This window comes from Clinocottus analis, unplaced genomic scaffold (assembly GCF_023055335.1).
Source record: "Clinocottus analis isolate CAN_PGR_092001 unplaced genomic scaffold, fCliAna1.0.p SCAF_5, whole genome shotgun sequence".
Classification (NCBI taxonomy): Eukaryota; Metazoa; Chordata; class Actinopteri; order Perciformes; family Cottidae; genus Clinocottus; species Clinocottus analis.
The window spans coordinates 17,485,768-17,498,125 of NW_027176207.1; the positions used below are offsets into that span (position 1 = coordinate 17,485,768).

At 42.1% G+C, this 12,358-nt stretch overlaps 1 protein-coding gene across 1 annotated transcript; it reads right to left on the bottom strand.

The window, feature by feature from the left end:
• Positions 1-1,147: 1,147 nt before the first annotated feature.
• elmod1 (ELMO/CED-12 domain containing 1) lies at positions 1,148-11,807 on the bottom strand. Its single transcript, XM_068600329.1, has 11 exons — positions 11,662-11,807; positions 10,993-11,080; positions 6,812-6,957; positions 6,490-6,518; positions 6,035-6,132; positions 5,723-5,852; positions 4,951-5,084; positions 4,660-4,728; positions 3,158-3,208; positions 2,378-2,511; positions 1,148-1,623 (listed from the first exon to the last, which is right to left on the bottom strand). The coding sequence occupies exons 2-11, from the start codon at positions 11,007-11,009 to the stop codon at positions 1,448-1,450; spliced, it is 984 nt and encodes a 327-aa protein (XP_068456430.1). The 5' UTR covers positions 11,010-11,080; positions 11,662-11,807; the 3' UTR covers positions 1,148-1,447.
• Between the last annotated feature and the right edge of the window lie 551 nt (positions 11,808-12,358).

Here is a 12,358-nt window from a genome sequence, read left to right on the forward strand (position 1 = left end):
TAAAACTGCAATTTTGCAGATTTTTTTGCGGCAGCCGGGTGACTTTTGTTTCCAATAATTACCCTGATCTCTTCAAATTAATGTGGGGATAATTCACCCCTATTAAACACTACATGCTGCAGCTACGAAGAGATTAGAAATCCAACTCTGAGTTAGAAAATACAACAAATAGTGAGGCACGAATGGTGCAAATCAATATATGTTTGAAATAACCGTGCAGTGAGATGAATGTGAATTATTGCTTTGGCAGATACAACAGTGGACACAGTGTCACATTCAATGAATTAAAACAGATTTAAACAATCGTGATCGTGAGCATGTGAGGAACATTTCAAACAGAAACTCTGCATTGGGAGCAAAGCAAAGGCAGATACGTTTTGCAAACCTGTAAAGAGAAAAATAGAAGAAGCTCTTTTTTTCAAAATCCAAACTGGGATCTGTGCTGCCTGATTCCTCTCCGTTCTTCTTCATTTAGCGTGTGACTCAGTTTTGAAATATGTCTGAACGTCGCAGGTTTACAGAACGTACACTTGAGCTCACAAGAAACAAACTGCTGCTGTGATTGTAAGTTCTCCACATTCAATATTTTGGCAAGGAGAAGTCTTCGGTGTAAATGTCACATTGACATAAAAAGTACAGTACAATCTATATATCGATTAACTAATACAGACAAAGCTAAGAGATGAATTGGCCCATATATTGTAAAATAGCTTTTGATTGGATCGGGGCCAGCAACACTTCATTTATGCTGCATTCAAAGTTACATTATATATCTATAGCTCCTCATTTTGAACACTAAATATGTGAATCCCACACATTTGACTGTGTGTCTGAAAGCCCGACCAGCTATTTGCCAAAATATTCTGAACTGATGAGCACAACGTTGCAATCGCCAACAGGGATTTTACATTTGATTTTCTTTTTTGGCTGAAAAAAAGGAAATTTTGGTTTCGTTATGAGAAGAAGCGCAGGGTCCATAACTGAGGTGTAATGGCTGTGATACAATCGTCATGACTAATTAAAGCAATAAGGATGAGTCGTGTGGTGCAGCCGCCTCATGCACAGCTACAATCGCTATGGTCATCTCTGATGCTGGTGGTGTAACGCTGCAGTGAGGGCGTAGAGGCAGTGTGGGTGTACATATATATGTGTGTGTGTGTGTGTGTGTGTGTGTGTGTGTGTGTGTGTGTGTGTGTGTGTGTGTGTGTGTGTGTGTGTACAGCGACTGAGTGAGCTTTTGGCAGTGACGCAACATGACGTTAGCTGGGACGAGGTGGGCTGAGCAGAGAAGGGAGAGAGTCTCCCCCGATGTGTCCAGCTGTTGGAGGAACCATCTATGTGACGGATTCTTTTCTTTTTTTTTTCGTTGGCCTACTGAACATCCAGAGGAGACCTCTGTGGGGGGAATGAAGGGTTCAGTGAGGGCGTTTCGGGGGGAGGGGAGGGTTTAGAGGTTGACCAGGTGGAGGTTGGAGGCGGCAAAGTGGGGGCACAGAGCCATGTCCGGGTTCTTCAGCTGTCGCAGGATCCTCCGGTGGAACTTGGAGCGGACCCGGTTGAACTCCATGATGTCGCTGGGATCCTCTTCGATCCAGAAACGGTGAAATTCCTGCATCAGGTAGCCTAACATGAGGAAAAAGGACAAAATGTAATCTATTACTGTTGATGCAAACTCCTAAATATTTATAAAACAATATGAATGGTGAGTGCGAGGGATGGTTTTCAGGCGTAAATGAAAGCCGGCCCGAGCCGCAACAGGTCACACACGTGTCCAGTTAGATAAAGAGACGCGAGTGGCCTTATTGTTCATGATATTAGCCTTGGTGATGTGTGTACAGCAGAGTTTCCTGGTCTTGCATCCATGAAATCCTATTAATTGCGTATGGAGTCTGTGTAGGACTTAACACTGCGAGCATAGACGACAAAGGAAGACAAAAAAAGTCAGAAACGGATGATACTGTCTGTTAAGTGTTAATTGTTAACATTGAATAGATTGAAAAGGTGACAACGCGTGTATTTATGATGCAAATGTTGATATTCACTGTGATGTCGCTGCCACCTCGTGGTTTCACGGTGTGCCGTTGCAATATTTGCGTATGCGAGCAGGTTGCAGTATTTTTTTCATCATGTTATACAGCCTCCAGAAAAATATAAATGTTTTGAAAATGGCTGTTTTGATATTTCTTATTGAAAGCTCAACATTATGTTGACAAGTCTATTTGGTTTTGTTATAATGTGCTATGTGCTTCCCGTTAAAGTCTTACCAGAGTGCCAAGACAGGCCGATATTTAAAGACACATGTTATGGATAAGCCACACAAAAAGTTGTAAGGTGTAATCTTAAGGAATATCTGAATTTGCAGGAAAACTGAACTCACAGAAGGTCTGCTGGAACTGCTGCAGGTTCGGCATTTCTGGGGCCACGTTGTACAGGTGGGTCTTCAGAGCTCCACTCACCAGCAGAGAGTAGGCCAGGTCTGTGATGTTGATGCCCACAATGGCAAAAGAGTATCTGGAGGGAGGAGATTAAAGAAAATACAGACGTTACTTTGTAGTTTCAGTTTGTTAGAGGGTTTTAACAGTGAAGTGTGAGTGGTATGACATCACTGATCAAAGCAAAAAATTCGGGGTACAATAAATATTTGGGAGAGACCAAACATGGGAGTAAAAGCTTGCCAAAGAGCGCATTGATAATTTCTGCAAAACCATGAGTTTTTAGGTAGGCCCTGAAAAGCCGTTTGTATTGTAATTTTGCATCAAAAGGGAAAACACCGATTTGTTTGGTGTTCCAGCAGCCCAGTTTTGTTAAATCACAATCATCATTTAACTCCCTCCCATCACCTCAAGGCAAAGTGCACATGGTTCACACCATGTGTGGGATGTGGGACTTGCAATTTCCAGCTTTGCCGCTCTGCTGGAGCGTCCTCACAAAGCGTTTTGTGTGTTTTTAGAGTCAGAGCTGAGGCAGAAGGCAGTGCAGGAGGACACACAGCAGTAAAACACATCGACACACTCACGTGGCCACATCACACGGAGCCTCTCTGCTGCTAAAAACTGCTCTGCACCGAAGCCAAACCAGCTCCAGCAGCCCAGTTTCGCCTCCTCCTCCACACACACACTCGTGCGCACCATCATCCAGCACATGTGCAGACACTTACCCAATAGCTTTGTCGAGGTTCTTCTGTTCCCATTCCGGCTTGTTAATCTCACTGTGAACGACACAACACTTGCGTCACGTACCGTCTACATGTGAAACAACACTCAGTGCGCCACAGAACCTTCTGAGAAATATTGAAATTACAATGAAGTAATATTTTTAGCTCAAACTGAAACAGAAAGACTGTTTATACTGGAACAGCTTGATATAAAGACGTACAAAAACATACTTGGTTTCTACAAATGGGTTATTTATAGTATTTGATCTTTATTTGTCTGTATGACATAAGGTTGAAACTATAGCATTGCACTTAAGCAGAGTTGGAGTCAAATAGGGACACAAAGTTGAACTTTAAATCTTGGTGGTTTAAATCTTGGGGGCAGGTCAAAATGTTGCAATGTAAAAAAAAATGTAATCTGACATTTATTTCAGTTCATTTATTTAACAATAACTCAAAACTGCATCCTCAATCTATTCAGTTTATCAACTTATCATGTAATCTGTTTCGAAAGGATATATATATATATATATATATATATATATATATATATATATATATGTACTGTCTTTTGCATTTGCTGAATCTATTAGCACTGTAGCTATTTTTCCTCTCTTGACTCAACAGTTACAGCACATCCATCAATATATTATCCATTCTGTTATATGAATACATTTTCACAGCATCCGTCGGTGTGATGAGATGAGTACAAATAGCATACATGTAAATGGCGCTTGGTGCAGCTTCAAATGCGTGAAACATCGGCCCAAAAGGAGAAAGCTATGAATGCAGTGAAAAAGAATGAAAGTGAAATCAAGTACCTTGGTTTTCTGTGTGTGCTCCTACAACAGTGCATGTGAGAGTCAGAGAGGGAGGCATGGGCATAAACGTGGAGGTGGAGGTGGAGGAGAAAAAGAAGAAGGATCTTCATTTGTGAAATGAGACTTGCTGAAATGCCAATGACAAACAATACAAGCAGCAGCAGCAGCAGCAGCAGCAGCAGTCGTTAAAAGAAGACGCAGTGAATGACTTCAAGCTGTAAGAATGAATATAATCAAGCAGAATGGAGTGAATGCAGAGTTATAGATGACGGAGCGCAGTTTAAAGTTGAAGAGATACGACACATGTCGAGGAGAAAGAATATAAAGATGCATTGACTGATGTTTTGGCCACATTGGTGAGCATAACAAGCTGAAAAGCCAAAACTATTTCCCCAAAAGAGTGTAAAAATAAAGAGAAAAAGTCTGATAATGCCAAATTGGTGATGATAATCTACTATAAGCAACTGCTGTCACATCACACGTAGTCATGACTAAATGTACATGCTGTGTACGTGTTAGTTAAGTAGCTTTACATCTGCTAAACCCTGTGCTACCCTGCAGTCACTGCTTTCTTCAGAACCCTACAGTCGACCACAGAGACCTTCTCCCCAAACACTCCCGCGTATTCCTTTAATTTTTGTTATGCTTAAGGTAAAAGTTGAGGAAGAGGATGCGCCGCCATACTTGTGCTTTGGTTGCAGGGAGTCGTGGAGCATCTGCAGAGCAGTGGTTTTGTCGTGTTCTGCAAAATACCTGCAGGGAAACAAGGGAAGATTTTAGAGAAAGGAATTAAGGAAACGTGACCTATGGAGATTATTTGTTATGTATTATAAAGTTCCTATAGCTATTGTTTCCCGAAGCAGATTTTGTTGCTGTCAATCATTTCCATTTCTCCCAAGAGAACTTCTCGATGTGAAAGTCAAAATACAAATAGCTTGAGTGTTGTCTTTTGGAGTACGACCAGCAGGAGCTCACAGCAGGTTCTGCAGGCCCAGCAGGCCCATGCCTCTGAAGTCAGTCTTGGGGTCGCTGCCTTGGAAACCGATTTCACACCACTGCTTAGAGATGCGACAGGTGAGCGGGGTGTCAGGACGCAGCTCCTTCCACAGCTGCAACACACACACACACACACACACACACAAACACACACTTTGACTGGGGCTGTATGTTACCAGGATCTAGAAATAATTTCTAACATTATGCCTTATGAGCTTTCTGAGTTCATGAACATTTAACTACTGACTTAAAGCAGTGATTAGACATTTTTTGGAAATACAGATGTTTGTTTTCTTGCCAATAGTGGATGCGAGGGACCGCTTCTCTTTCCTCTGTGTAATCTCCCACTGGGTTCCTTCATTAGGAAGCTCGGCATCTCCCTCTATGCAGGTCTTTGCAGCCTCTGTCTGACTGTTTCCAGGACACGAAAGACCGGATGTTTCCAAACACCTTGATGCTAAACGTACTCTGGGCTCCCTGAATCCACCTGCTGTCATTTTTTACACTTCATTTAAGTTTGAAAAAAGTCTGTGATGAGAGTCAGCTTTTACCAACTTGCCTTCATCAGGGAAAGTAAAAGCCTTTAAAGAAAATTATACGGTAGAACTTGACTTGCCCGGTATTATCCCAGCATGCACGGAGTGAGAGGCATAGTGGACCATGGACCACAGGAGGTTCAGTACAAATGCCTATCGCTTTTCCTGTTAGGATTATTTTTGACTCGTACAAAGAGCCACAGAGAGCTGCGTACCTTCATCAGCATGTCCTCGTGCTCGGGGTTCTCACAGTCGTAAGGCTCCCTGCGCAGCTTCTCCACCTCCGCCACCAGACTCCTGTAGCCCACAATTTGCAGCAGGCTGGCCTGGAGAGAGATGCCTAACCTGGGGGAGCACACGGGATAAGAGGAAGTATGAGGGATTTGAAGATCTATTAATAAAGTACAAGCGCAGTACTTTGTTCACAGCAAGTCTGAGGAGTCAGTGTGATGACACTGGTTTACCGCCACACCCTACCATGAGCGATAAAGTCACAGAAAATGTGTTGATGTCATGCAGTGTCTCACTGTGGGTTGGTGTCAGGGTTAATCTTCTTCAGCGCCATGATGTCTTCCATGGTTTTCTCCACCTTGTCGGGGTGGACGCTGAGGGCAGACTGCAGCAACTAGAGAGGACAGGAGCAGACGAGAACAGAAAGAGGGCAGAGACGAGGAGGAGAACGTGGGGTGAGATGTAAAGCAAGAAGATTTAGCAGATTTACACTTCATATTCATAGATTTATGCTCTGCTATTTTATTGTATGTATTGAAATATTGAGTATTTTGTTTGTTGCGTAACTTGCTTGCTGCTGCCACAAACAAATTTCCCCCTGGGAATGACTAAAGTATCTATCCATCCATCCATCCATTCATCTATCCATTCATCTATATATCCATCCATCTATATATCCATTCATCCATCCATCTATCTATCCATCCTTCTATCCATCCATCCATCCCTCCATCCATGTAGAGACCCGTACCTCATTCTTGGAGTACCTCAGAGACGATTCTGGAAGGAGATGGTTGCAAAGTGTAAGCCGACTGCACACATGATTATTATGAGTATTATTATGAGTATTATTTGCACGAGAAAAAAAAAGAAACATATATTTTGAATATGGTTCAGGAAGGCCTCATTTGCAAAGACAGCAATCCAGGGTATGTCAATCAAACTTGTGTTCGTTAAGAATGGCTTTTATCTGTTTTTGCTAACAAACATTTTGAATATGCATCGGACATTAAATATTGATGTCATCAGCGTACACATAAATAAATTAAGTGTCAGGCAGTGTGGGGGTCTACCAATCTTGTGTGTCCTGCGAGCTCCATGCTTGTTGTTGTAGCAGATGCGCTGCAGCTCACAGCGCCCCGTAAACTTCCTGGCCACGAACTTGAGGCCTCGCCACAGACATTTACAGTAGAGGAACACGAAGAACTGGGTCACCACTCTGGAGGGGAGAAGACGGGAGGTGCCTTAATAGGTAAAACCATCCAGACATTTTTCATTTCACATTTCCTATCTTGTTAGTCATCTCAGATTTATCTTCGACACCTCTGGAGGTCCCGACCGCCGGAGAGGCCACCGAGCCGATTTGGATAAAACTGCTACTGCAGTGTATTTTTGAATGAACGCCTTTAGTTGTGGTTTTTAGATTTAAATTCAGCATCTTTCTGCGTCGGTTATGTGTCTTGTTGTCTTGTTTTATATGGCATTTTCTGGTGTTTGTTTTTGTTTGTTATGCAATGTGAACCTTGTCTGTATGAGTCTGTTTTTGTCTCTGGTGACAAATAATAATAAAGTTTTATCTATCCATCTATCCATCCATCCATCCATCTTGTACAGTTCAATCGTCAAAATAAACAGAAACTTTCATTTTAAGAAATATAAATAGTATTCTATAGCTGTTAATTGCTCCTTATCTTAATCTTATTTGTATTTTACTGCATTTACATCTGTTGGTCTTTATGTCTTTTGTGAAGCACGTTGCAATGTAATGTAATATATGTATAAATTGCTTGAGTGCGCCTCTTCAGTAGTCATTTGTACATTTAATGTTTCCAGGTTCTCAATTGAGTGGATTTGGTTTGACTCGGTTTGTTTTTGGTCTTACACGATAGTAATTAAAAGATTTTTTGTTGGACTGAAATTGAATGACGTCATCTTGTGCTCTGAGATGATCACTTTCGACTGTTTTGCGATGTTCTACAGATCTATAATAATCACATGGTCTAAGTAAGAGGGAAGAAGAGGAGCAGGGATGAAGATATAACTCAAACTGTGCTGTACTTCTTGACTTGCAGCAGATCAAAGTGTGCTATTTTTACAGGTGATGCTGAGGATGAAAATGGAGGTGTGTATGTGTGTCTTGAGAAATACATAACGACCCAGAAACAGTGAAAATTAAATGCTTTCCAGACTTTGTATTCACTCTGACGTGAACCTTAGGAAACTAACAAAGGACTTATTGTCATGAAAAACCTTCTACCATCTGATTTCATGAACCGGAAACCCAGATAGTTTTTTCCTTCTATAATCAGGGCAGAAAGTGGCAAAGAAGCTGCGAGAAAAAAACCCATCAGCATAACCTGCAAACCTCGCTGTGTGAGCCGCACGAGCGGGGCCTCACTTCCCCTCTTTGTTTGGTTTTGTTGAATAGAATTTACAACCTTTTGAGGCAGAAATAAATCCTCCTGATGCTGACGGATCACGGCATAACATCATCTGCCATGTCAACATAAAAAGAAGATAAATATGCAGCGCTGAAGGATTAACTCCTCCTGCTCGACCGCGTGGATGAGACCGGCATGTTAAACAGCTCATATAGACACTAACCTTCAAGGAACGGTGAAGCATTGGAACAAAGAAAATGTGACACTGAGCCTCCTTTTAAAGGGGCAATCAGTCAATTCTGCACATACAGTAAAAGCCAATTAAGGGGGTCAATACTCAGCTTGTGAAAACACTTAATAATAAAGATTGGGTCCAAACGCCTGCACTTGCAGCGTGCGAGTGCGTTTTTGTGTGAGGTTTTTCAGCTAACTTTCACAGTCTCGGTTTAAATTGCAAGCTTGTTGAAGTTTATCAGAAGTCCCTGGGGCAACGAAGTCCCCAGTGAAACTTAAAGGAACAGTGTGTCCCATTTAGGGAGGGTTATTGTCAGAAATAGAATATAATACTCAGAAATCACGTTTTCATTAGTTTATAATGACCTGAAACAAAGAACCGCTTAGAAAAAGCCATGCATGTCTTCCACAGAGTCCTCCATGTGGCACTTTGTTTCTACAGTAGCCCAGAACGGACAAACCAGACGCCGACTCTAGCGAGAGCCTCTCTTGTTTTTACGTTAGCTGAAGGTATAGGATGGATACTGAAACCCGATAACTGGTGGTTTTTTTAATCTGTAATTTTTAACGTTTTGGTGTAATGATGTCACTCAATCTTACACACTGTTCCTTTAACTTGGCGTGTCTTTAGCTTTCTGTATTGATCAATATTTCACAGTGAACACAACATTGGAGCCGGTGAACAGTTCACAAGAGGGATCTCAATCAAAGTCTTCGCATTCGATTGGACCAATAAAAAGTGGGCGTGCTTAGAGTGCAGTACAATACAGAGCTTCAGAGGACCGTTGGCAATTTTTACACTGTTTTTATGACGTGATATATTTGGCTATAGCTGCTCGTCCAAAGTCATCAAGCATTTGAAACTGTTTTACAGAAGAGAAAAGACAGAGGTTTGATATTTTAAACATATGTGCATATATAATTAGTCCAACGAGGCATGATTGTAAGAGCAGGGTTTCTTTGTTACGTCTATTGTGGGAGCATTTGTGCTCACGATGGGATGGCCTCATTAATTTTGAGTGAGTCCCAGTGAGCTCTGATGAACCTTCACATGCTCGCGGTCTTAAACCAACACTTGGGGAGTGAGTTACCGGATAAACAAGTGGGCATTTGGGCCCTCGCAAACACCGCAAGTCTGAGTACTGGGGCGTCTCTGCAATGGCTTCTGGGGCTCTGGAAGAGCTCAGGAATGTTAGTTTGGGGCTGAAGATTACAAATGAAAACAGAAAAAAAAAAACTGCGGTACAAACCTGAAACGTGGCGTTTAAAAGACATTGGACGTCTGCCAGAATGTCTGCAACGTAAAGATATTGTTTCCATCCCACTTGGACCCAAAATAAAAGGCAGGATATCTCCTTCTCTGCTGCTTGAATTTGTTTAGTTTATTTAAATCAGTCTTTTTCAAGTGCAACACTAAATCACTGGAGCGACCTTTTAAATCCTCCCCGAGACTCTGGTCGGCCAAAAGCATTAAAAGCTGGACTGTGAATCATTTTTACATCAGTTAACTATTACCACATTCCTTTTAGCACATTAGTATAATTACTGTAAACACACTGTGAAAGACATCAGTGAAACACACTTGGCAGCCTCGGCTGGACTCCACTGTCGTTCATTAAAGGTAATTAAAGTTAAATATCTTTGAGACCAAAGCAAAAGGAGAAACAAGTCAATGTTTTATTATCTTAAGGGCAGGACACGACGGGATTTATGGGAAATGAGATCAGAATTGGAAGCACTTGTGCGAGAAAACACCTTTTTATCTATTGTGTTATGTGTCAGTGGTGAAGTAATGATTTTACAATATGTGGATGACTGACAATCAATACACAACTAGTTGATAGTGTACCAGTCACGACAGTCAAAATTAAGCAGAGTTCAGTTTGTTTAATGTCTGAATTTTAAGTTTGAATACTTTTCTGTTTTCCAAAGTTTTTAATTCAATCAAATGGGGGATTATTATCATGGAGCGCTGTAGCTTTTATTCTCCAATTGTATCCGTTTTATTATATTTTAGCTCATTTCTACATATCTTCTATTCTCCTTTACCCTTTAAGTCATATTTGTATATTTATTTTTCATATTGCCTTTTGTTTATTTTATAGCCATATAGCATATTCTGCCTTTGTATTGATTACAGCTATACAAATAATTTGAATAAAACACCTTAGAATATCAATAATGTATTTGATACAAATCTATGAACAACTATAAATGTACCGTAGATCTTACAAAAGTACCGAGAAGTGTCAAGAATGTTGTATAACGAGCTCATTAAGAAAGAGACTGCCTCTATGTTTAACACGGCACTGCGATGTTTTAAATATATATAAATAAACACAGCAACACACAGAAAGCAACAGATCCATTAAGAGAGACGCCACTTGGTTGTGCTCCATAATGAAGAGGCCTCCTTCATCAACGACCCACTCAACCCAGTTCACGTACAATAACACATAACAATCGATTGAGATTAAATGGGAGAGCTGGGAATTTGCTATAAACAAGGCATTGCAGTAGATCGAAGATAAACATAAGAGGAGGAGGAGGGAGGCTGCGCTTGAATTAATTCCTTCGCGCTACGACGCGAATTAAAACCCAAATGTTCGGCATCATTTGCCACAATGGAGTCTCTTTACCTCAGAAAATGCTTCATCTTGGCCCGCAGTCGCCGCTCAAGGAGACGAGGGGGGAGGGGAGGGTTTTCTTCGGTGCCGATTTGATCACCTGGAGGAAAAAAAAGAGAAGGGAAAAAAAAAACACACGGCGGGAGTCGCTGAACGTCCCGGGGAAGAGGCCGACAGGACGCGGGGAGCTCAGGCCCGCCGCGCCGGAGCTGTCCGCGGTGCTGAAGAATGGACGCGCGCGTGAGATCTGCGGCTGCTTTATTACCCCAGTGCCCTCCTACCCCCCCCCCCCCCTCCGGTATGCAGCGCTGTTGTTCGGCAATCGGTGCACTGAGACGGGGAGAGAGAGAGAGAGAGAGAGAGAGAGAGAGAGAGAGAGAGAGAGAGAGAGAGAGAGAGAGAGAGAGAGAGAGAGAGAGAGAGAGAGAGAGAGAGAGAGAGAGAGAGAGAGAGACTGGCGCCTGCTGTGTTTATTTCACCCGTCGCAGAGTCATAATCCGGTAAAAAAAAAAAAAAAAAGAAAACAGCTAATTACTGCTCCGTCGTCTCCGGTCTGATTAGCAACCCAACGCGCAGACGCTGTGCGTAATCCGTGTAGCAACAGACGGAGCCTGCAACGTCGCCTGTGCAAGCAAAACAAGCAATAAAACATCTAACACAAAGACAATATTTCCAACTTACCGATTGCAAATGATGATAGTAGTAATAATAACAATGACAGAAGGAGAAACAAAGATGGGGATGCGGCGCTCGGTCCTCTTCACTCGGCTACAGCCGTCTGCTTTTCCTTCATGATGACAGTCACTGACTGGAGGAGGTTCAGGTCTAAAAGCTACAGCACAGCAATGCAGTGCAGAACGCAAAGGGTTAAAACAGTCACCAATCAATGTGGACATCGTTTATGGCCCACTTTCTTCAGATACCAGCTGGATTTCACCCTGCAAGGATCCCAAATCCTTAATAAATATGCTGTTTTTGCATAATGCAATTATTTGAAGGGGACTTTGCTGACACTTCTATCTTCAAAAACTTGAAGTCACAGAAAGAGTTTGCGGCTGTTTTTGATGCAAACACCGCTTGCTGTTGCAGAGACCTGTGACCTCTTGGACAGATCGCTCTCACAGTCTGCAGGGGCGATGCCAGGAGTTCCTTGGCCCCTAAAACCTCACTGTCCCTCCACCATCAGGTTGAAAAAATACATAAATGCAACAACATTTTTTGCCACTTAGAAGCAGTGCAATAAGATGTAAAAAAAATGTACATTTAAGATGCCTTTTCTTTGACTGGATATTGGACTTTGGTAAAATGTCTAGGTGAAGCATGATGGAGTAAACACCACAACTGAGTACAGAGGACACGAGTTCTACTTTATTGTCTC